Genomic DNA, 23,601 nt, shown 5'->3' on the forward strand with positions numbered 1-23,601 from the left:
TTCCAAGAAATTGCAACCTTAGTTCGATTACAGCTTTTGAGAGTTGAGCATGAAACAGGGCTCAGCGCTGACATCTGTTGGCTGCTGTGGAAAACAAAACTCCCATGTGAACATACTCTACTTTATTGTGCTGATGTAAGAAAGGATGCGAGTGAAGATAACAGAGGGATGTTAGTTCTAAATGTTTATTGGCCCGTACACAGTGAAGCACAACAAACAGAGAAGTCAAATGATTGATGCTGTTAATGCAATAAGATTAATTATCAATTACAGTATATTCTGCAGCTGCAAAAGAACTACTCTAAGAACACAGTATCACTTGATGTAGTGGACAATTTGTCATGAGCAACAGGGTACAATGGCACCTCTGTCATTTGAAACATTTTCAAACGTCCTACTTTTGAAACACACAAAGGCCAGCTGTTTAAAAAGTATAAATATTTGACAGAAACCGACTTCACAGACTCACTTAGACACATCCACGTTCTACCTCAAATTAAATAAGAACACTTGTTTGTTTTACCACCGATGATTACACACGGGACATTTTATAGTGCTATTCGACGTATTGGTTCAGTCACCAGGTGAAACTTTCCGGACACACGACAGACAAAGCTGTAAAAAAGAAGGAATTCTAGAAAGTGTTTAAAAAAATAACTAATTCAAGCACTAGGTTTTATTACATAATAAACTACAGGTGGATTAAAAAAAGGCAACCTGTCGCACATTTCTATCAGACGAGGAAACACTGGTGACCAACAGATGAAGGCAGGCTCAGGGGGTTATAACTGAGAGTCGTTTCCCATCGCTCCGTTTTCAGGCAAGAGAGAAGCATCTTGGCAAAAGCTCTGCTCAATAAGAGCTTTGCTTTCAGCTTTAGACAAACCCAGTCTCTTCTTTAACAGTTTGTCCTCGTTATTCAACTTTGTGCGGATTGCAGTTTTTATTTGGCTGTTATCGATGCCGAACTTGGCTGCCACGTGATCTGGAAGAAGACACATGGTAAAAAACTGTAATCTCTTTTTTGAATTATCAATATACAAAGATGGTCTGTGGGTGTGAAAAGTCCAATGATCTCTATCTTACCGATTATACTTCTCAAGATATCGGGTGGGAGTTGAGGCTTGTGGCATTCCTCTCCAGTGAAGGTGCTCCTCCGGCCCTGCAGAGAGTGTGTGGCCAACGTTTGCCTGTCAAAAATGATCATCAGCAGTGCTGACGTGTACTTCTTGTAGTCTGCGATCTCTGCGATGCGCTCGTAAAGATTTTTTGGTACTCGGAGATTCTCGGAGAGATACAAGAAGGTGTGATCGTCCTGAGGGCACAAATAAAAAAAAAGTTAGCTATAAACATACTCGGATGCTTTAACGGCTGAATTTGACACCACCATGTTTGTGACTTTGTCTAATTAAGCTTAAAAACTATCAAAGTCTTGACACAGAAGCACTGACATAATTAGTCTTACTATGATAACAGAATTCAAGTGAACCGAGCAATCTTGCCAAAACTGTGTTAAGACTGTGTTATTATACGACATGGAGTGTGAGCACTGACCTCTGGGAAATTATGAACCTGTCTCATCTCTGCTTCAGGCTCAGACAGGAAAGAAACAGTCTCGTCCTGAGAGTTCTGCGGTGCTGCCGCATCGCCTCCTTGGAGAACGTGATCCAGAGTGACTCGCAGCTCATGTGCTGTGTGCCTCATCTGCATCATGAGAGTGTTCATCTCTGTAAAGCAAAAGTGTCAAACCACTTTAGACATGCTAAAGCAGATCGAGTTTATTTATAGAGTAATTAAAAGTATTAGATGGCATGTTTACAGCGTAAGCTCAGGGCCAATTAGCCAGGACTTTAGCAGAATCCGTCCCACCTCAAGAACTATTGACATGCCAACATCCAAACTCATAAAGGTGTCTGATAAAATCTAAAACTTTTGTTGAACTGTACTGTTCTATTTTTAGCTCTTAAATTGTGGTCAAAATGCCATATAAAAGCTTTTTTTTTTACTAGGGAATTAGTGCAATTTGTCAACTGGTCAATTAAATGTTGCTACCCTCGCTATTCACCGGCAAAAATACAAGTCAATTAAATTTATTATTAAAATCATTATTATTTTATGCAATTGTGCACACACCCAATTAAAGTTATTTTAATAATCAGGCACGTTTCCTATAGATTTATCATTATTAATAAATGTTATTTGTTAACTGTTATTTAGTCACTTAATTTTAGTGAGTTGTCATGTTGTTTAGGATAATATGCAATTTTCATAACGCACAGTGCAAAGAGTCACACAATTCAGTGGATTTGTTTACTGAAAAATGGGATCAACGAATTTAAATGGGGGCGGCACGGTTGTGTGGTGGTTAGCACTGTCACCTCACAGCAAGAGGGTTCCTGGTTCGATCCCAGGAGGGAGCCCTTCTGTGCAGAGTTTGCATGTTCTCCCCATGTCAGCGTGGGTTTTCTCCGGGTACTCCGGCTTCCTCCCACAGTCCAAAGACATGCAGGTTAATTGGTGACTCTAAATTGGCCGTAGGTGTGAATGTGAGTGTGAATGGTTGTCTGTCTCTATGTGTCAGCTCTGTGATAGTCTGGTGACCTGTCCAGGGTGTACCCCGCCTCTTGTCCAATGTCAGCTTGGATAGGCTCCAGCCCCCCCGCAACCCTCATGAGGACAAGCAGTTACGAAAATGGATGGATGGATTTAAAATGGCTCTCATAAAACACACAATAGTTTTTTTACCCTAACAGATGAAACGCTGCTCAATTTTGACTGTTTTCTGAGTCTTTTCTTACTTTAAGACTAGTGGATTAGTCTTTGTTTAAACTTTTGTTTATTAGTCACTGGGATCATTCCGGTTTTCTTTTTTCCTGTAATTTTTTTTTAAATTCTTTTTTGCCTTTAATCACAGGACAGTTTTGAAGTGCAAAAGAGGGAGAGAGATAAGGGACGGGCTAGAACCGAACCCACGGCCTCCGTCGCAAGGACACTAGCCCTTGTACATGTGGTGCCTGCCCTACATACAGAGCTATTGGGCACCGTCTACACGCATTTACAGTTATGTAATGAATAATAATCCACATGCTTCACAGGTAACTGTGAATTTCTAAGAATTTCAAAGTAAGTTGTGTGAAAAGAATGTGGGAATATAGAAATGTCCTTGAAAGGAAAGCTCAAATGAAACAGGGATAAATATGAATTAATTTGTCATGAACGACTGGAGACTTAATTCTCCGAATATTTTAAATGCTATGCTCACCTATAGTATAGAAACATGTAAATTCTTTGCATCCCCCGCTGATCTGCTACACACTGACTCTCAACTTGTGTAGGTTACACTTGTTATTAATTATGACTATTTGATTGGAAGTGTAACAATTAAAATAACAATTAACTATTTTATTTGGCGCAGCCTCTAGCTCTGCAAGTAGAGTGTCCGCCCCATGCAGGCTGAGTCCTTTGCAGCGGCTGGGGTTTGATTCCAACCTGTGGCTCTTTGCTGCATGTCACCCCCAGTCTCTGTCCTGTCTTTCCAGTCTAACTGTTCACCTTGCCTATTATTTAGTGCCATATTAAACTGTTTTTTTACTGGTGACTGGCTGCAATTAGAAATTACGGACGCTACAGCATTGCCTGTAATGTCTTATTCTTTTTTTGAGTTGCTTAGGTCTAAAAAAAAATAATAGAATCAACCTTGAAAAGCCCAACATGTGTGTAATATGCCATGGCTGTGAGTGCAGTGAGTCACATACAGTGAATAGACTGTGTGGTCTTGACAGGTATTTTTTTTTAGCATATTAATTAATAAATTAGTCATCATCTCTTTCCACCCACCTTTCAGTTCCCTCAGCTCTCTCTCAGCCAAAATTCTACATCTGCGCTCGTATTTGAGTTGTGCCTGCAGTTGCTCTATTTTCATGAGGAGGCTGATGGTGTCTGTCCTGATGCCTGGGCTTGCAATATTTTCTTCATCAAAGTCAATGGCTTCCTGCTGCCAAATGAGAAGAAATCACATGAACAATTGCCATGAGCAGTGTGGGGACACAGCAGATTTCATGCACAGTTAAACAGTTAAGAGCAGCCCTTACCTCATTGTTAGGGAAAGGTGAGTAGCTGGCGTCTTCAGCCAGCCTGGACTTATCATCCATTGGATCACAGCCAAACTCCTGTGCATCAGTGCCGATTTTTATCATCTTGGCTGCAGGTAGTGTTGGAGTCGCTGCTGCTTCTCTCTTGGGAGGCATGGGGGTTAACCGGGATCTGGAGAGAGTAAAGGTTTCATCAGTTGACACGTCAAACACAGCTTTCCTGCACGAGATGGAGTGAAACTTTGAGTCAAACTTTTTTCACTCGCTTACACGTTGCTTGTTCATTTTTCAGCGAGTCATTCGAGACAAAAAATATAAAGTTAGTTCACGTCGCATCCCCCCTCCTCCCCCTGCCTCCTCAACCCCTCCTACTAGCTTCCACATTGCCTCCAGCTGGAGCCACTGAGTGACACAAACTGCCTCTCAATACATTATCAAATACATGTCACATATGTCATGTAGGACGGTTCAGAGGAGGCTCACCTCGCAGCTCAGCTCTACTTCGCGGTTAAACTGCAACCACACTCACTGAGGACACAGACAGCACAGTACATGCAAATACTGCGTAGTAGAGGAAGTAGTAGTACTACTGCAGTAGTACAGTACATGGATCCTGATACAATTACGGCTCATTTTAAACAGCCGCGAAAAACGTCGCCGGTTAAATATGTGTGAAATACCGCTCCTATATTTATCTTTAAATGTGCGTGGTACGCGTGTGTATAAGAGTGTTGTGTTACGATATTTATATTTTTACAATTATGTGCGGAACAAAGCTGCGAAAACTTATTCCCCGAGGGAAGTATTTAACACCAGTACAATTTCCTGCGCTTCCAAAATCTTGATTGAACCAATGGAAATCCAGACATTCAGAAAAAGGCGGGGCATATAGAAGGAGCTATGAAGATCAGCCAATCAGCGTCTATTGTCGAACGTGACTTAAGCTTCCTAGTTCGGTTGCGCTGTACCCATGTGGGTTCAATGTTGACTTGCTGCTGTAGAAAGTTGAGGAGTTAACTCTATACAGTTATCGTTTACTTTGAAATTGTGTTTGTCGCCTTTCACCATGTCTTCGCCTTTTTTTGTAAAGGCGAAACAAAATCCTAAATCAGCCAAAAAGGGGAATAATACGCTAAAAAGAAAGGTAAGTGAGCTGGACTGTTAGCTAGCGAGCTAAATTCGAGCAACGTTAGCTAACCAGTGTAACGTTACTGACACATGCGACTTACCTGCTATAACCAAACGCCTTTTACACACTTTAATTTTAATGCAGCCTCCCTGTATGCCATAACAAACCCTCCATTTTCTTTCTCCTGCTGCAGGCTGATGGGAACTCTGGTGGAAAGAGCAAACTACGAGCCAAGAAACCCAACTCCAAACACAACGAAGAGATTTCCAGCGACTCTGAAACAGAGAGGTTAGTATCTGATGTGCTCACCTGGGCTTTGTAGTCCCGAATGTAAAGCATACAGCTAACCCTGCTGTGGTGTTTTTGTTTCTTGTTGCTCAGCCCTGTAGTGCCCAGGAAGAGACAGTCCAATGAGGAGATTGACTATGAAGAAACACCACAGGAGAAGAAACTTAGATTAGCCAAACTTTACCTCGAACAGCTAAGGGAAGAAGGTGAGCTTGGATCATACATATTGCATAGAGATCTATCATTGCTGTTCAAGCCTTTGTGTATTTATCACATGATCTGTTTTTATCAGAGGAAGACAAAGCAGAAAAAGACAACTTTGAGACAGAGCTGATTGCTGGAAGACTTCAAGAAGAAGTGGTAAGAGTTTTCAAGCACATTGTAGACGAGTTTAATCTCCACTGGGGACATGGAACATATCCCCCTCACTTATGATTATGATCTTTCTTTTTCCTCACCACCACCCTGTTCTGTTACAGCAAAGTTCAGTGACAGTATAGTTTCAGTTTGATCATTAAATCACTGTAAGCACTATCCTCTTACTAGACAGCTACCATAATTCAGATGAATGGGCCTCTGCCCAAATAAAAAATGTTTATTTTTGAAGCTATATTTTATCTTAATATGTGGATTTTCTTCCCCTGGTTTGCATTTATCACGCTACATGTAGGCTGCCTCTCTCTATGTTTGACGGAGTTTGTTGGGGCCTTTTTGCAGCCTGAGAGAAAGATCTGCATACTTTCGATTTTGGCTTCTCACGACCATAAAAATATTATAATAGAAGAAAAACGATTAATGCGCCGCACAGACGTATGTCATATGTCGTATGTATGTAAGTTCCTGTGCTGGAAAAGCACCGTGAATGCACCTGTGTTGCGTGCAGCAGTAGCAAGCATGTGACGTGTGTGGATCAATAATATGTGGAGCAAGCGATTGAGAACATGGCAGAAAGGCAGCCTTTGGTTGAGAAGAAAGGTAGGACAACTTGCGTCATCTGGAAACATTTGGCTTCAAGTTGACGGACGTTGAGCAAAAGGACATTGTTTCCAAAGTTTGTCACGCTGTCGTGTCTGCCCCCTAAGGCAACACGACCAACTTATAATCGTGTTTATTAATCGTGATTTCAATATCAATCAAAATAATCGTGATTGTTATTTTTGCCATAATCGTCCAGCCCTATGATAAAAGTACAGCCGCTGTCCATCGGGGTTTGAAGCTGTCTGAAGCAGTGAATCATTATAAAGCAAGTATGTTGAACATGGTCCACTGTTTCAAAGCAGCAAAGACTGTTTTATTCTGTAACACAGTATCATAAGATTTTTTGGGGGGTTGGCTTTGTTGTGTCACGTCACCTGACTTCTGAATCCAGACCTGTGTCCTTGATCTTAACCTGGGCAGACACTGTACAGTTTGAGCCCTGTTTAAAAAATGTTGTTTAATTCCAGCTCTTACTGCACTAGTCAATCATCTGCAATTTATGTGCTCACTCTGCATCAAGCTATGACCTGAGTGCTCACACTGTACGCTACTTGTAAAATAGACAATTAAAGGTCCATTTGGCTATGGATAATAGTCTATTAAGATATGTTTGAAAGCCCAGAGACAGGTAGGAGTTTATTTGCCAGCAGAGGTCTGTAATTTTACACCAGTACATTTTGCAATAACACATCATTTCCAATGTTTCTCTCGTTCATATCGGTTTTGATTCGAGGAGGAAACATCAATGCGACTGCCTGATTAAATAAAGATTAAATAAAAATAAAATAAAATAAAATAAAAAATTCAAAGAGGCACATATGTTGTTGCAACAGCTCGACCAACCTGGCCTCCATATTTTTTTCTGCCCACATGATTTGTTGTGTCACCATGGCACTCTCTGATGCTCTGTTTGCCACGTTACACACGTGAAGTGAGAAGAGTAGGCACTGATCTTGGAGAATGGTCTTGTGGCTCTGCTTCAATTGTGCGAGAGCCTGATGACAGCTGACCAAAATTTCTGACATGTCAGTGATTCATTTAAATGTCTTATGGCCAGTTGGGAACAGTTGATTGGACCATGACCTATCCTCACTCTCCCCCGTACACTGCATGGCGAACGACGCCCAACGAAGCTGGAATTCGGTTCAACTCTGAAACGAGCCGAGTCACGTGGCTCTAAAATGAAGTCAGAAATTGGGCTCAAATTGTGCAATGTATACCCAGCTTTAGACACGGTGTTTATCTTTGGATTTAATATGTTTGATTAGTTGTCAAACACCGGTCTGTGTCATTGATCTTGCTGTGTATGTTATTTTCCCCTCAGCTTGAACAGAAAGGAAAGCTTCAGCGACTTATTGCCAAAGATGTGAGTATGAGAATTTCCATCCCTTTATTCTCCACAGCATGTCCAGTATTCCAAGGGGGAAAAACAAGCTGTCTTATAAACAGACCGGCTTTTATTTAACTTTCATTTTGTGTCTCAGCTCATTCCACCAGATGCTTCAGAGATCAGGGTATTGAGAGGACACAAACTTCCAATTACCTGTCTAGTCATCAGCTCTGATGACAAGTACATCTTTTCTGCTGCCAAAGACTGCTCCATCATGAAATGTAAGTATATGTTAAAATCCTTTGATACCTCACAGAAGTGTGCATGACATGAAAAATAATTTGGGGAAAACTCTCTTGTTTCTGAGGCTACAAATTGTTTCCTTATATCTTCAGGGGATGTTGAGAGTGGCAAGAAACTGCACACAATACCTGGTGGAAGGAAAGGTACAGAGGATCGGCATGTCGGACACACAGCCCATATCCTGTGTTTGGCTATATCATCAGATGGAAAATACTTGGTGAGAGACTCAGCATATCTTGCTTTTGCCAGTACTGTGTCAAAGTGTGACATCATATTTGTAACACATCTTTTTCTGAACATCTTTTAGGCCTCTGGAGACATGAACAAACTGATCATGATCTGGGAGGCAGAGACATGTAAACATCTGTATAAATTCACAGGACACAAAGGCCCTGTGTCGGTACGTTCTCCCTCTTTCTCTCTCTCTTGCATTCAGTCTTTTTTTCTGAAGAATTGTGTAAATACAGTAGCTCCGAGGTTCTCTTGTAAGTGATATTAAATGTCTTTTCTTTCTCAGGGTCTGTCATTCAGGAAGGGAACTCATGATCTGTACAGCGCCTCTCACGATCGCTCAATAAAGGTTTGGAATGTGGACGAGAATGCATATGTGGAAACTCTGTGAGTAACTAATCAAGACATGATTTATCTCAGTTGCATTAGTTGTGAAAGCATGGTTTTAACTTTTAATCATGACCCACTATAGCTTCGGGCACCAGGACGCCATCACAGGACTGGACAGCCTGAGCCGTGAGCGCTGCGTGACAGCAGGAGGAAGGGACCGCTCAGTGAGGGTGTGGAAGATAGCCGAGGAATCCCAGCTGGTGTTTCATGGTCACGAGTGAGTGTCTGTATTTCCTCTGGTGTTTTTGTGTCTTGCTGTTTGCACCTTTGAATTCAAATGTGTTGGTCAACTGTCAGATCCACATGGAAACACAGTGCTGCACAATAATTAAGTCAGGGTGTCTTCAGGTCCTTAAAAAGTTTTAAAATGTCTTAATTTTATAAATATTAGACCTCAAAAGTGGCTTTAAACTGGCTCATAGCTCGATGACAGCTTGATAATAGCGCATGTCCCACTCTTTAAGAGAAAGCTGCTGGAAAAATATTTAAAAAAAAATCTGATTGTTCCCTCAGTCTGTTAGTCCCACTCATCTGAATCTTAAGCTCATGGCGAATCATTAGTCCCACCACAGCACTCATTGGATCGATTGTTTTTCAACCGAGACCCGCTGCTTCATGTCACGATGCCAGATGAATCAGTCAACTTGGCAGAGTGGGCGGATTCAAAGGTCTGGACCCAGGCAAGGCAAAATAGATAGTGTAGCAAAGGTTTCCAGAAAACGAAAAGAGTGAAACTGAATGTGCTGCGAGGACATATCGTGACTCCTCTTTTACCTTCTGCTTAGTTTTTTAATGTCAAGTAGCTTTTATAAATAGTCCTGCAACTTTTAGACAGCAAATAGTTTTATTTGATTCTCCAAATGGCAGAATCCTCTCTTTAATATTCATCTATAATTCGTACAATTCCTGTGAGCCCACAGGAAGACTGACCTCACCTGTTACTTTGCCTTCTTACAGAGGCTCCATTGATTGTATCCAGCTAATAAATGAGGAGCACATGATAACAGGAGCTGATGATGGGTAAGACAGTCGCAGCTTTCACAGTCCTGTTCTCTCAGTTATACAGTTTTCCAACAGTGTCAACAGATTTCATTCATGTTTCTCTTCCGCGCCCCCTCTCTCAATTTTCTGAACGACCTCAGCTCCGTGTCTCTGTGGAGTGTCAACAAGAAGAAGCCTCTCAGCACAGTGAAGCAGGCTCACGGTTGCCATGGTGACGCGGGGCTGGAGCAGCCTCACTGGGTCGCTTCAGTAGCGGCGCTTCAGAACTCGGATACCGTCGCCTCAGGTGCCTCTGGCTGTGAGAGTCCTTCTTACCAGCGTTTTAATATCACACACACACACACACACACACACACACACACACTCACTTTATTGTGTGCGGGGTGCATCTAATTAAAACTTTACAGTCGTCTTGTGTGATTACGGGTTTAATCATTATAGTTAATAAACTTGGCACTGAATAAGTGTCCTACACACTCATAAATAAAACAGTTGATGCTATTATGTTTAGCGTAGCTGTACTTAAAATGTTTTAAATGTTTACTTCCTGTGCAGGTTCGCACAACTCTCAGGTGCAGCTGTGGAAGTGTGGCCAGAATTACCGTGGGCTGCAGCCGCTATTCAGTGTACCAGTGGTAAGCTCTTACTTCCCCCTCTTGTTTTGAAAAAGGTCACATTTACATAACATGTTTTTAGCCACTTGTGCACATTATTTACATTTCTTCCTCTCCACACATCTGATTGTGCCTCCTCCTCTGCTTCCTCTCTCCCAGCCCGGGTTCATCAACAGTCTGAAGTTTTCGAGCTCCGGTCAGTTCTTGGTGGCAGGAGTTGGACAGGAGCACAGGTAACTGGACTAATGATTATGTTTCCATAGAAACTGTCAGCAGAGGTCTTGTCAACTTAGTAAATGGCTGTGCAGGGTCATGTCCAGTGAGTGAAATGTCCACTAGATGGCAGTGTTAGGCCATCGCTCAGCCTGCCACAGGTGGGGAAAAAAATAATTTTGCCGCACTCATGAGTGTTTTCAGAAGTGATTGTATCGTGAGATGACATTAGTTGATTGAAAAAAAAAAAATTAATATGGGAAATATACTTTTAGATAATGTCACTTTTTTCATTTAGAGAAATTCCCCTGCAAAAAAACACGTAATGATGGGTGTTTGTTTTTGGTGTACAGTGGATAATTAAAAAACTGCCACATACCTGAAAGTGTATTTAAAATGCAGACGGTACATCTTAACGAAAGAATGGCGATCTGGATTCCTCATATTTGAAATAGTCACTATGTGGATGATATGCCAACCAATAAAACTCGCAGATGTAGTTTGAATTTTGATACTCATGAGAGTTTTTCTGCTGCCCAAAGTTAATAAAGCACTCTGATTACAACCAGAGATGACTGTGTGAACATAACCTGAAGACTAAAGTGACTCCAGTCGTTTCCATAAACGTCTGTAAGAGGAATTCCCACAACCACTCTCATCAGTCAGACAGGGAGCTTCATCTTTGCTTGACTGTTTAATACGATTTCTCTGATCAGATCAGAGTTTGAAACTGTTTGATCCATAGCAAACATTTTAAATATTAAGTGGAGTCAGCTCGGATTTCAGTGTCTGATTGACAGTGATTTACTCTTTCCACACAGGTTTTAGACTCTGCTAAAAAGGTTAACTATCACCAAGGTTCAGTTGGAAATGACAGCTCTTGGTGGTGATCAGTGTAAAAAGTGATTGTAATGGCATAATAATCTGAAGCAGCAAAGAAGGTGGCTCCTTTGTGTTAGATTTTGTTTATAGTGTGTGTCTTTCTTACCTCTAAGTTTTTGTTTTTCTGCAGGTTGGGCCGATGGTGGAGACTAAAAGACGCCAAGAACGGGATCTATATTATTCCTCTCAAAAGGAAACCTCCAAATTCAGAGGAAGCCAGCAGGACTGAATAGTGAACTGTTAAGTGTCCTTTGTTTTGTACATTAAAGGTTTTATAACTGCCCGTGTATCTGTTTTTGTTTGTGTTCCTTTGAGACAAAATGAATATAAAATCTGAATTTTAAAAACCACCCAGAGTGATATATTTGTACAGGTGTTCACTGTGAGGCACTTTTGATTTTAGTTTTTTAAGAACCTTTAACAGCTTTAGTGAAGGAGTCGGCAGCGTGGGCAAGGTGGGCTCTGCCTCGACTGGGACACAAGTGAGAAAAGGCTGTACTGTAGGCGTCGGTACAACCTGTCTGAGCTGACCAAGACTCATTTCTTACCATCTTATTATTCAAACTTGTGTTTTTATTTTATTTTGTTTATTAAAAAGTTTGTCACTTTATTACTTTTTTAGGGGCTAATTAAAGAACAAGATTCACGTGTTAAGTTTGGCTTCAGCGTTGTCTACATCGTCATGGTAACTGCTTCTGTTTAGCTTGTCAGAGCCAAACATTAAGTTCCAGTTAACGCTACAGGAGAATAACTCATGTCTGCTGGTGGAGAACCTGCAGAATCTTTTTAATCTTGTAAAATGCTGTTGACTGAAGAATATTAAAGGCAAGATTTTGTAATTTTTAACCTGGACTCTGCTTCCCCATGTTTTTCGTCTAAGTGCCTCATGGAAACAACCGTTTCTTAAGTGGTCCAGTACTGAGAAAGAGGAAGCGTTGCAGCTGCGAAACAGGCTGCAATATGACCACTCGGGGCAATCACGCACTGTCCGTGTACATCCACTAAAAGTGGTTGTTTTGCCACAGACAGGATCACGTTGTTGTGTCTGACAACATCATAGAAAGAACCCTACAGAGAAATAAAACATTTATCTTTACCTTTCACTTGATCCAGTTTGTTTATTATGGTCTTCCTGCAACAACTCAGCTCCAGATACTTTAGAGCAACACTTCACCCTGAGTGAGTCCCAGTTAGATACAATAACAAACACACCAGCTCAGTCGAAAAGGTAAAGACAAACATTTAATTCCTTTGTCACTTATAATAAGAATCTGAGCCACTCAGCAGCAACATAAAGCACTTTTATTGGACCCACAACACAGTGTGCTATTGCCCCGAGTGGTTACGTTGCAGCCTGTTTTGAGGCTTCTGGCTACGGCGCTCCTGCTCAATACTGGAGCAATTTCAGAAATTCTTGTTCCCATTAGTCACTTAGACAGAAAAATATGGGAAAATAGAGTCCAGGTTGAAAAATAAAGTTTTCCTGTCACATTTGCCTTCAAAGGAATGTGACGAGCAATAAAATAAACTGCACAGTTAGACTTAAAAAAAGGCTTCTCACATGATTTGACTGTAGTTATCAATAAATAAAATGTGATAGTGGTTTGTCAGCGTAACCCTGATGATGTTACATCAGAGACGATAATTTACATTACAGTGATGAGCATATTTAGTTGTGTGTTAGCACTTTCCTCTTTTTTCCTGCAGGTGTCCTCTTTGGCTTTGGTAGAGGTGTCACTGTCCTTTTCATTGGTGCATCACTGTGTTCCGTCAGTCAATTATATATTAATAATTTAGTAGTTTTTATGTAAATGTTAGGAGGGAATACCATTTCTATGATGTTGTTAAAGTGAGTTCTGGGCTGCAGACAGTGGATCTGTAGAAACAGAGCAGGCAGACAGTGGGCAGGTTGTTTACAGATGGTTATTACAATTTAATATCAGGAAACTCCAATCAAGTATAAAAGATGAAAAAGTCCAACGTGGGTGAAGACATTTTATAGGCACTGTACATGTTGCACAAACTCAACTAGCAGTTACAGCAATAGTCTGAGCACCAAATACAAGTCTTTTATTAGAGCAGAATTCAAAATCATGCTGCACCTGTTGGAAAGAAACTCAAACTTAACATCTTCAGCTGTTTGATTTATTCTGGTAAAAGTGGAGGACATTTTCTTTTAAGTTAATTTGGTTTTGAAGAGGAAAAACAAACACGCTGTTATTGTATCTGAATAGCTGCATTTAGTTTGAACAGTGTCAAGAATCACAAGTGTGAACCCAAACACAGCAATATTTAATCTTTTAATATTACAAAACATTTTATGTACATAAATTACAGGAAAGCACACACTGTTATACCAGTCTACACTTGAACACACGTCCTTTATATTGTCTAGTTGCCTACTTTTCATCACGTCCACTAACGTTAGTCACATATTGTGTAGGACAGAAGGGCTAAATTTTATTTCATAGCAATTCTTTTTTTTTTTTTTGTCAATGTCTACAACATTTGGATATATTCACAGCACTGCAAGGACAAGATAAGAACAGCCTTTTTGTTTTTGTTTAACACTATTGCTTCACGACCACCCATTTGACAACAAGACTCTTTAGGACAAGGCACGGTGCATTTAAACACATCTATCTGTAAACCAAGGAGATCACAGCATATTAAATCTATACAAAAAAAGGCTTTACAATTGATACATACTGCTCGCTGTAGGAACATCGTTTAGCTTTCACAGTTAAGAGTTACCCTCGCCACTGTCAGTCAGTCTACCCAGACAGAGTTATCTCTCCGCAGCATGTTGGATGGCATGGGGGCTGCGTCAAACACAGCCCTGTTTGATGGAGGGATGAATGATGACGGGTTGGTTTCTTGTGCTTACAGAGGAATCTTTTTTTCTTTTATTTTGTTCACAAAGAGGACGTTGTAGAGTCCACCACCTCACGGCCGTTACAAACTGCTGGCACGTAGTTAGAGGCTGATCCTGGGAGGGAAAAAAACAGCGGTGTTAGCCAGGCAAAAGTTTTTCTCTGTTAGAAAACTAGACCAGAGAGTGGATGCAGTTATGGAAATGGACAGTCAGAGGCTGTACGAGTCTGTGCTGGTGAGGGTCAGCTTCTTCCAGAGTTCCAAAAAAGTCGGCTCATATGCTCTCGGCAGTGGAGGAAAGCAACATTGCATTTTATGATACTTTACACTTCTGCTCCGCTCATTACTGCACATTTACTGAATTTAAAAGCTACTTCGCTCGTTAAGGCTCAGCTGATAAATACATTAAAGATTAAACTACTCACCAGTATATAATACAGTAACGTGAAGCCTCAGCTCAACCAGATACAACAGTAAAATGCTACTTACATGTAAAAGCATCAGTAACAATAATCCAATGTGATACAACACTCATAGCAGCCGTTTGCCTGCATCACAAATACTTCTGTACTTTTACTTATGTAAGATTATGGGAGATTTTAACTGTTTTTGTGTCTAACTAAGTAGCGAATGGGAACAGTAAGTTTTAAACTGGTCCAGTATTGAGTGAGAAGGCTGCAGCTGCCAGCCGTGAGACAGGCTGCACTGTAACCGCTTAGGGCAATATGCACTGTCAACGTGCGTTCACTAAAAGTGCTTTTGCCACTGACAGACTCAGATAGTTATTTTAAGTGTCTGACAACATAACAGAAAAGAAACACCCTTAGTTCAAAGAACAAGATCATTTGGTAACACTTCACTTGAAGGTATCTACATAAGGGTGACATGACACTGTCATAACTATGACATGACACTGTCATGAACGTGTCATAAACATTATGCACATGTCATAAACGTTTATGACTGCTGTCATTAAGTGTCATTCGGGTTTCGTAATGACAAGTTGACATTGTTTGGGTTGTCTTGATTATAACAATGACATTAAAGTGACATTACCAGAAGTTGTCTTTGTCATGACAAGTTGACATTAAATTTGTTTGGGATGTCATTATGACAACTTGACATTAGCCAGGATGACATTACCAGAAGATGTCTTTNAACCCAAACAATTGTAATTGTAATTATCATTACAAAAACCGAATGACACTTAATGACAGCAGTCATAAATGTTTATGACATGTACATAATGTTCATGACCGTGTCATGTCATAGTTATGACAGTGCCATGTCAGTCTTATGTAGATACCTTCAAGTAAAGTGTTACTGATTATTTTTGTATAACCAGAAACAGCCCCGAAATCGCCATCGCCAAACACACCAGACTCCATTTAAATAAAGAGTTATTTTATCTTCATAAAAAACACTTCATTCAAAGTTGTCAGGAACAAAATAAAACTAAACAAAAAACAAAACTAAACAAAAAAAACATCTTGGTTCGTCCTTCTAACAATCTCCAGCCCATATTTGTATGAAATAAACTCACCCAGTTAGATGTGACAATATGCTGGCTCTATACACCCTAAAATTATTGTTTATTTAAATGTAGTCTGGTTGCTTTGGCGATCGAGATTTCAGGGCTGTTTCTGGCTGAACATAGTGGTCTGTCTCAGCAGGGATTCCTTCTAGATAGTTGTCAGACACTTATGATAACAATCTGTTATAGTAGTATATAGTATCAGTATAGTATCAGTTCTTATATCAGCTTTTTCTTCCCCTCAGGCATTCGTCTATACTGCCTATGCCATGCGCCGGCGCTGATTGAAAGCTCTGAATACTTTCTCCACCTCTGACTCTCAATCATTACATCAAACATTAATTTCAGATGACTAAGATGTCTTTAGTCTGGGTGAAGCAGTAACAGTTAAACTAGCCTTTGAGCTTTTAAATTAGCAGTCCTCAAATTGTGGGGTGCCCCCCCTGGGGAGGCAAAGAGTCACTGCAGGTGGGGTGTGGATGACCAGGGGAAAAATATGGAGTAAAACAAAAATAAATATAAAAATGAATATCATATATGTAGGGAAAATAAACAAAAGTTTGTTAATGCTTTAGTGCTCACCTTTATTTCACTAAAATTCAACATCCTGTCTTATTAGTTTCTTCCTCACTTGTTGTTAATGATTGATAAGAAAAAAAATGTTGGGTGTGTTGGGTGGGGGCTTCTAGCTCTGAAAGAGTAAAAGTAACACTCTGTTCAAACTGTATGTGTCTGTGTTTATTTATGCAGTTGGCACTGTGAATTAGCCGCCAGTTTATTAATGAGCTTTAGATTAGACTCACTCTTATCCGACAAGAAAAGAAATGTAATGACTGGATTTTTAATTGCTTAGTCACACTGACACAAAACCGGAGGGGAAAAAGAAACTTTTAATATTGTTTGATTTCTTACTGTTTTTTGGGGGTGTTTTACAAAGTATGATATATCCCAGGTGTTCCATGTAAGTCAGGTTGCAATTCTCCTGTCAAATGGATTATTATTTTGACAAACTGAACTGTTGTTTGCTACGAGGTTGCAGCTGAAATTGAAAACAAAAAGACCAGACAGAGCAATCAGGACCAGATATGGTGGGTATTGTACCTTTCGAGTAGCTGGAGCTGGGAGCGGTGGCAGAAGCAGACACCGTGGCGCTGAAGCGGTTGGCGGTGACTCTCAGTGTGGCCACGTTTTTCTGGGGCTGAAACAGGATGATGTGAACTTTGGGGGCGAAGAGGCAGCCGAGAACCACCGAACCGCTCAGACTGACGGAGATGCACATGGTGGTGGTCTGCACCTGGGAGGGGACAGAGAGTGGGTGGGGGTGAATATATCAGTCTGCACTTGGATTTCCTCCTTTTGTCTTCAAAAGGATTAATGAAGTTTGTTCAAAGGCCACCTGGACCTGGCTCTCTTCAGACACACACACACACACACACACACACACACACACACACACACACACACCTGTTACTTCACTACAGCCTTTGATCCAATCAGTTCGCTCACAGTTTTATTCATTTCCTGCTCTGGTGACTTCCGAATCTTTATTCTAATCAGTGAAATTCCCTCCTGCCTCTTTTGTGGTTATCCCCAAATCATTTAACCAAGCATTCCCAAACCAACCATGACCTCCTTGTTAAATATACAGTACACTGTACACCTTACACACTCTGTATAATATCATTAACTCTCAGCACACAAAACACCTCTCCTCCTCCTTTTCACACCTCACCTGGCTTAATATGAGAGTAAGAAATTACGTTCATGTCCTCCATCTTTCCACATCCTAATCACTCAGTTCTAAATAATTTCCCTGCATTGCAATTAAATAAATATCTTGTTGGTCGCTCCTGAATAAAGGAACAGTTCTTGGGATTTAGCAGCATCTAGCAGTGAGGACTGCAAATTGCAACCAGCTGAAACTTCTCCCATGTGCCAAGCGTCCCATGTTCCTTCAGTGTTTATTGTTCAGGAGATTTGTTAGCGTGAGCAGAATTATCCGCAGAGGTCTCCTTATCGCCAGAACAAACGTACCACATGATTAAAGCCAATAAAGAACACTGAATAAATCAGTTCACATTACATATCAGTGTTCCTCCGAAGCTGTTCGGCTCATTGCAGACAGCTCGCTAGCAGCACTTGCTAATGTGAGCTCACCTTTTTTCTCTGATAACTAAAGATCCAGATGTTGAGGAGGTTTTTAACCAGGGGCGCAATCATCCACAGAGGTCGCTTTCTTTGCAAAACAAACAGACCTGGTGATTTAAAGCGGTAAAAACACTGAATAAAGCAGTTTACTTTAAAAATCTGTGTTTTTCCAACACTGCTCATCACAGTGGGACTGCTTACTATGTTGCCTGAAGCGAAAATGCAAATGGCCCTATCTAGAGCCAGTGTTTTGTCTATTCTGGGCTACTGTAGAAACATAGCAGTGCAACATAGCAGACTGCGTGGGCAGGGACCTGCTCCCTATGTGGATGTAAACAGTAGGTTCTTATTTTCAAATGATTAAACACTGAGAAAACATACTTATTATGTTCCTGTTCTGCCAATATATCCCCCTACATCCTACACACTGGACCTTTAAATGTTATAGAGTGTGTTTTAGCTGCAACTTTGATTGGTGTCTTGTTTTAACGTGAATGAAAAGAGAGTGGCTTCTATGTTCTGTAATTAATGCAGATGATTATACGTCAGATCATGTGCTTAAACTGTATTTAGCCGCTATTAAATGCCGCATCCTGCAGTCACACCACAAACAAAAACAGAAATCTCGTCTCACACAGTTATTATTCTAGTATTACTGACCACATTTCCATCTTCAATTATGCATGAGTGTGTGAAGTTTTCAATTATGAATGTTAGCAATTCTAATCGTGTATCTGTATGTGCATGAATATGAAGGCAAGAAGAAGAATGTGGAATAAGCACAGCTGGCTGTCCTGGAAAGTCAGGGCCTTGTTAGTCATATTTCAGCTGCTAATGTGAGCTGACTGCTGGGGTCATCTTCCAGAGCAGCATCTCTTCCCACCCCACTGGTTACCCCTGCAGTCCAGGAACTTCTATTTGCAGAACCACAGCATGAAGTGAAATCCCTCCTAAACATTCCATGCAACAACAACACTGTAGAAATATGCAAAGTCCCCGTAAATTTAAACCCTAGACTACAGAAATAACTGTTAAAAACACAGCCAAGACTGCAGGAAATATCACTTGTCTTTTGTCTGCAGCTCCTTATCTCTTGCAGCCATAAAGCTTTTTCTATTTAACAGTTCTTTATACAAATAATTATTATACAGGACATACTGCAGCGCTGTGCGAGCCCTTCTGTGTTCTTACTTTAAAACCGACAGCAAAGAGAATGAGGGTTACACTTTTTACTTTATTTAATGCTCAGTGCCTTTATAAATCTTTTATTATTTACTCTATGTTTTTATTAAATTGACATCTTCATAGTTTTTCAGCAGATATTTGCATTTTAATTTGGATTTAACTGTATATTATTAATTATTTCCTCATTGCCCTTGTCTTTTATGACTCACTGTTTTAGTTTACTGCAATTTCTCCTTTGAGAATCTATTTGAAAATAAAGAATATATGGATAAATGAATAATTAACCCGTATATAATGCACATATGTCATGCACTGATTATTTCCACAGTGATAATGTTCTCTTTTTTGATCAAATAAGAAGAATAAAATGTGCAAGTGAAGGAGACTTTAAATAATTTCCACATTTCCGAACATAAGAGAATATCTGTATCCATCTGTGGAACCTTGAGTTCATCATGATTCACTGGGCAACAAGGCTGTAGTCTCTCATTAGAATATTTTTGTGCTATCCAACCCTAATTTGAAATGTGGCAACTGAACCCACAGCCATTATTATTGGTGTCACACAGAACCAAATCATCAAGGTCTCTGTTGCAGTGCCAGACCTCTCATTCTTTCAATTACTCTGTGAGCTGCCTCTCCAGTACCAACTACGGCGCATATTCTACAATGTTCGGCCGGTCTCATGAATATCACTGGGGATCAGGAAAGGTAAAGGTTTTCGGTTCATGGCTCGGGTTCCCAAAAGGCTGATGACTACGGACATGAAAAGCCTGAGGTACATCATGATGATACAAAGCTTGTGTGATCTAGACCTCCCCCCATCTGTTTGCACAACAAAGGCCTTGTTGCACACCCCGACCAACTGCTGTGGCAGTAGCCTTGAGTCTGCCCACGGCACCGGCGCTCATAACTTACATGATCTGTCAGCTTTATGCCCGTTGTTTTGTGTTATTTCTCTTACTTTACACTGCACGTATAAATACATTAATTTGTCCTTGCAGCTATACATTAACTACTTTAAAATGTGTATTCTAATTTTTTGCCCACTGCAGCGTTTCAAACGAGTCCAGTAATAGCTATGCATATTCACTCAATGTCATTTTTGTGATGCAGGGTAAACGCGGCCTTTAGCATTTGTGTAAAGGCTAAAGGCCGCAAAACTTTATCCCCTTGTGACATCTCTGCAGCAGATATGCCATTTTCCCTGCAACTATTAGAGAGACTGCACCACTAAATGAGCACTCCATGTCCCTGCTTGCAGTTATTTTTAATACAGGTCATAATACTATTTGGCGAGATCGTTATATAGAGCCAGTTGTGATTCAGTCTTTGCATCTACCAACGTAAACTGCAATAAATCTCCAGAAATCATCGTTTGTGCTTGAAATGTGTCATTAAGCATTTAGTAACGCCGCAAGTCAATGAATCAGTTTGACTGTCATTAATTATTTCTATCTGTATATTCCAGCCTGATGTGTCTGTAGAGTCTTTGTTCTCGTCTTGAAAGATCCTTCAGCCCACATGAAATGAAAAGCTCGCTCTTTCATGAGTCTGGGTGACGGTGATCAAATGGAATGTGAAAGTGACACCTTTTTCTTTAGGAATGATAAACACACTAGGGATAGTCATTTATAGACATTGTTTACATTATTCCAAAACAGTGGGCTGGAGAAGTTTCTAGAAATATAATATTTAAAATACTCAGTGGACTTTATAAAAATAAATCACACATAGTTACCCTGTAGTCGCTGGCAGTGACATAGAAGATGGGCTGGAAAGCGAGCCAGATGATGCAGGTAGTGTACATGGTGAACCCAATGAACTTGGCCTCATTGAAGTTTTCAGGGCACTTCCGCGTCTTGAAGGCGTAGACGGTGCAGAGGACGATGAGGATGCAGTTGTAGGTGAGTGACATGAGCATGCTGGAGTCCCTGCTGCTGCACTTGAGGGTGACCACGTCTCTCCTCTCCGGGCTCACTTCCTTCCGAACCCCTGGCACCTCCACCAGCAGCCAGATGACAGCCACAAGCAGCTGACAGGAGATAAGAGCGCCGCAGATCGCTACCTGGGAGGCGGGGCTGATGAAGCGCGGCCGCTGGGCTCCGTCCTTCACCCCGCTGAAGATGCGAGCGATACGGTTGGTCTTGGTTAGAAGAGCTGAGTAACACACTGCGAACGAGGTGCCCAGGCCGAGTCGACGTAGGGTGCAAACAACCGTGGAAGGTTTGGCGATGTAGATGAAGGTCATGAGGTAGCACATCAGCACTCCCAACAAGAGGATGTAGGAGAGTTCACGTCCACTTGCTTTAACCACAGGCGTCTCATTGTGCTTGAAGAACAGGCCCACTACCGACAGAGTACACAGTATGCCAAGGCAGGAGATGGTGACAGGCCCGATGGCCCAGGCATCCTCCCATCGGATGTATTCCTCAGGCAGATCATAGCAGCCAGTTAAGTTAGCCAGGGGCCACCGACCGAAGCTGCAGTCAGCACAGGTAAACTCATCCTGTAGGTACTGGTAGGGCTGACAGGGGATACAGATCCAGCAGCACACGTCTCCAGGCTGCATGCTCTTCACCTCGTTCTTCCTGCAGGGGTCGCTGCACTGGGATGTGGGCGGTACGAGGTCACGCCAGGGCACCAGGGTGGTGTTCAGGGTCAGGATCTGGTCCCAGTAGCCAACCTTCCTGTAGACGAATTTCCCTTCTTCTTTGTGGTAATGGAAGATGTTGTAGCGGCTGATGCTGTCACCAAAAGAGTCAAAGCGCACTGTGTTTTCTGCGTCTGCGGGTCTGAACGGAGCTGGTAGGAAGCAAAATACAAGGATATAAGAGAATAACAAGAGGGTAACATTGATTTTGTAAGGTTTATAGTTAACACTAAAGATACTGTACAATTGTGCTTATAAACAGTATAAAAAATTACTGTTGTGATATTCAAAAACTAAATGGCTGTAAATAATTAACACACTCATTCCTGCCATTGTAGCCAAATGTGAGTATTCATTCAATCCAATATTCTCAGAATAGTGCGTTCCAGATAGGTTCCCCTTCCACTGATTCATCCGTGCTAATTCATGAATAATTTTTGCTAATTGAATAATTACAAAGCTCTTTTCAGTGCTGCAGAGGAAATCATTTGAAGTCTTAATCCAGTGCTGCGCTTATTTGCAACTGTCGTTTGCCTTAAATTAAAACGTTTATAATTATATTAATCACATTCTTAGCTATTAAAAAACTCACTTGGAAAAAGCACATACAACACAAGCATTCCTGTTAGATTGAAATGTTTGCTGTCATAGCTGTACTTACCATCAAACTTGGTCTTCAGGATGAACTCCTTGTAGAACCTTTTGCCGTTACCTGGTTTCATAGCATCACAAACCTTGGATGTGTTGGAGCATACAGCTTGCCTCATGTTGTGCAGAGCGTAGGCCATGGCATAGACTGCATTCACCACAAACATGATCTTGGACTCCTGCTCAAAAGTTCCATCTCGCAGGCTGTGTTCACTACAGCCATGTTCCTGAAGGCTACAGCTGAACCGGTGCTCCCAGAACTCCTTGAACCACGGGTTCCTTGTGTTGGTGTACGGGTTTAGCTTGGTGAAGTAGTCTTCAAACTCTCTGATTGGGTAAGAGGCCAGCTCGATGGTGAAAGCCCCATCTGCTGCTGTCTCGCTGCCCCTCACCACACTCTCCTGCGCTCCCCATCCATCGCTGGCCACCCAGGTGAAGGTGACGTTCATGCGAGCAGCGGACACCAGCAGCTCACGGGCGTCTTCGCTGCGGGTGAACAGAATGACCACTTTGGCGTTGGACTTCTGCTGCAGAGCACGGATCACATTATCATAGCCCTGGCGGTTCATGGAGCGGCTCACCTTGGCTGAGGTGGCGATGCAGATTTGGCGAGTGCGTGCCTCCTGCTGGAAGGCATCAATGCCAGTCTCACCGTAGTCGCCCTCTGACGCTACTGTCGACACGTAGGTCCAGTTGAAGTAACGCAGGATCTCGGCTATGGCCTTGGCCTGGTAGAAGTCAGGGGGTACAGTGCGGGCAAAGTAGTCATAGCGGGTCTTATCGCTGAGCTTTGAACTGGTGGAGGCATAGCTGATCTGAGGGATCTGGAACAATCGCAGGAGGTTGGCCACCTGGAGGAGGAGAAGGAAGATATTTGATTAGGGTTATTCATTAGGTCACTTGTACTGGATGTAGTGTCACAGTATGGAGCAAGACAAGCCATGGCAGAAGCAACAACAACATGCATAATGAGGATCTCCTGCCAGAATCAAATGAAGGACTTTCTTGCTTATGCTGACTTCTCAGGCAATTCACTGTCACAGACAAATTTTCAGTGTCAGAATAAAATCATGAGCATTCTTCTAGGGTAATGGCAAACTCCTGTGAT

The 23,601-nt window shown here is 41.5% G+C and overlaps 3 protein-coding genes across 7 annotated transcripts in view; 1 reads left to right on the plus strand and 2 right to left on the minus strand.

The window, feature by feature from the left end:
* Nucleotides 1–171: 171 nt before the first annotated feature.
* Nucleotides 172–4,806, minus strand: LOC126386654 (uncharacterized). Of its 2 annotated transcripts, none has more exons than XM_050039135.1 (6): nt 4,575–4,806; nt 4,092–4,263; nt 3,838–3,991; nt 1,555–1,727; nt 1,087–1,315; nt 172–985 (listed from the first exon to the last, which is right to left on the minus strand). In XM_050039135.1, the coding sequence occupies exons 2-6, from the start codon at nt 4,245–4,247 to the stop codon at nt 783–785; spliced, it is 915 nt and encodes a 304-aa protein (XP_049895092.1). In that variant the 5' UTR covers nt 4,248–4,263; nt 4,575–4,806; the 3' UTR covers nt 172–782. The 2 variants fall into 2 exon arrangements, with proteins under 2 accessions (XP_049895092.1, XP_049895091.1); XM_050039134.1 differs by having other exon boundaries at nt 3,838–3,994; nt 4,575–4,797.
* Nucleotides 4,807–5,026: 220 nt separating this feature from the next.
* Nucleotides 5,027–11,801, plus strand: rrp9 (ribosomal RNA processing 9, U3 small nucleolar RNA binding protein). Of its 2 annotated transcripts, none has more exons than XM_050039128.1 (15): nt 5,027–5,235; nt 5,414–5,508; nt 5,602–5,714; nt 5,801–5,868; nt 7,811–7,852; nt 7,971–8,097; nt 8,212–8,336; nt 8,427–8,519; nt 8,637–8,737; nt 8,823–8,957; nt 9,698–9,760; nt 9,883–10,040; nt 10,298–10,377; nt 10,516–10,589; nt 11,582–11,801. In XM_050039128.1, the coding sequence occupies exons 1-15, from the start codon at nt 5,158–5,160 to the stop codon at nt 11,682–11,684; spliced, it is 1,455 nt and encodes a 484-aa protein (XP_049895085.1). In that variant the 5' UTR covers nt 5,027–5,157; the 3' UTR covers nt 11,685–11,801. The 2 variants fall into 2 exon arrangements, with proteins under 2 accessions (XP_049895085.1, XP_049895087.1); XM_050039130.1 differs by having other exon boundaries at nt 9,883–10,028.
* Nucleotides 11,802–13,480: 1,679 nt separating this feature from the next.
* grm2b (glutamate receptor, metabotropic 2b) overlaps nt 13,481–23,601 on the minus strand; it is a 50,466-nt gene continuing 40,345 nt past the window's right edge. For all 3 annotated transcript variants that reach the window (XM_050039126.1, XM_050039127.1, XM_050039125.1), the window contains exons 3-6: nt 22,507–23,344; nt 20,934–21,997; nt 16,961–17,153; nt 13,481–14,440 (exon numbers count right to left, since the gene is read on the minus strand). In XM_050039126.1, the coding sequence (XP_049895083.1) occupies nt 14,367–14,440; nt 16,961–17,153; nt 20,934–21,997; nt 22,507–23,344 (2,169 nt within the window). In that variant the 3' untranslated portion in view covers nt 13,481–14,366. The remainder of the gene's footprint in view (nt 14,441–16,960; nt 17,154–20,933; nt 21,998–22,506; nt 23,345–23,601) is intronic.

The sequence above is a fragment of the Epinephelus moara genome, chromosome 24 (assembly GCF_006386435.1).
Source record: "Epinephelus moara isolate mb chromosome 24, YSFRI_EMoa_1.0, whole genome shotgun sequence".
Classification (NCBI taxonomy): Eukaryota; Metazoa; Chordata; class Actinopteri; order Perciformes; family Serranidae; genus Epinephelus; species Epinephelus moara.

What these genes read in the sequence shown, in the direction of transcription:
- rrp9 (XM_050039128.1), top strand. Translation starts at nt 5,158, where the DNA reads ATGTCTTCGCCTTTTTTTGTAAAGGCGAAACAAAATCCTAAATCAGCC. An exon ending in AATGCATATGTGGAAACTCT is followed by an intron (nt 8,738 to 8,822) that starts GTGAGTAACTAA and finishes GACCCACTATAG; the next exon opens with CTTCGGGCACCAGGACGCCA. An exon ending in CTGGTGTTTCATGGTCACGA is followed by an intron (nt 8,958 to 9,697) that starts GTGAGTGTCTGT and finishes GCCTTCTTACAG; the next exon opens with AGGCTCCATTGATTGTATCC.
- LOC126386654 (XM_050039134.1), bottom strand. Translation starts at nt 4,247, where the DNA reads ATGCCTCCCAAGAGAGAAGCAGCAGCGACTCCAACACTACCTGCAGCC. An exon ending in CACCTTTCCCTAACAATGAG is followed by an intron (nt 3,995 to 4,091) that starts GTAAGGGCTGCT and finishes CTCATTTGGCAG; the next exon opens with CAGGAAGCCATTGACTTTGA. An exon ending in AGGTTCATAATTTCCCAGAG is followed by an intron (nt 1,316 to 1,554) that starts GTCAGTGCTCAC and finishes TTGTGCCCTCAG; the next exon opens with GACGATCACACCTTCTTGTA.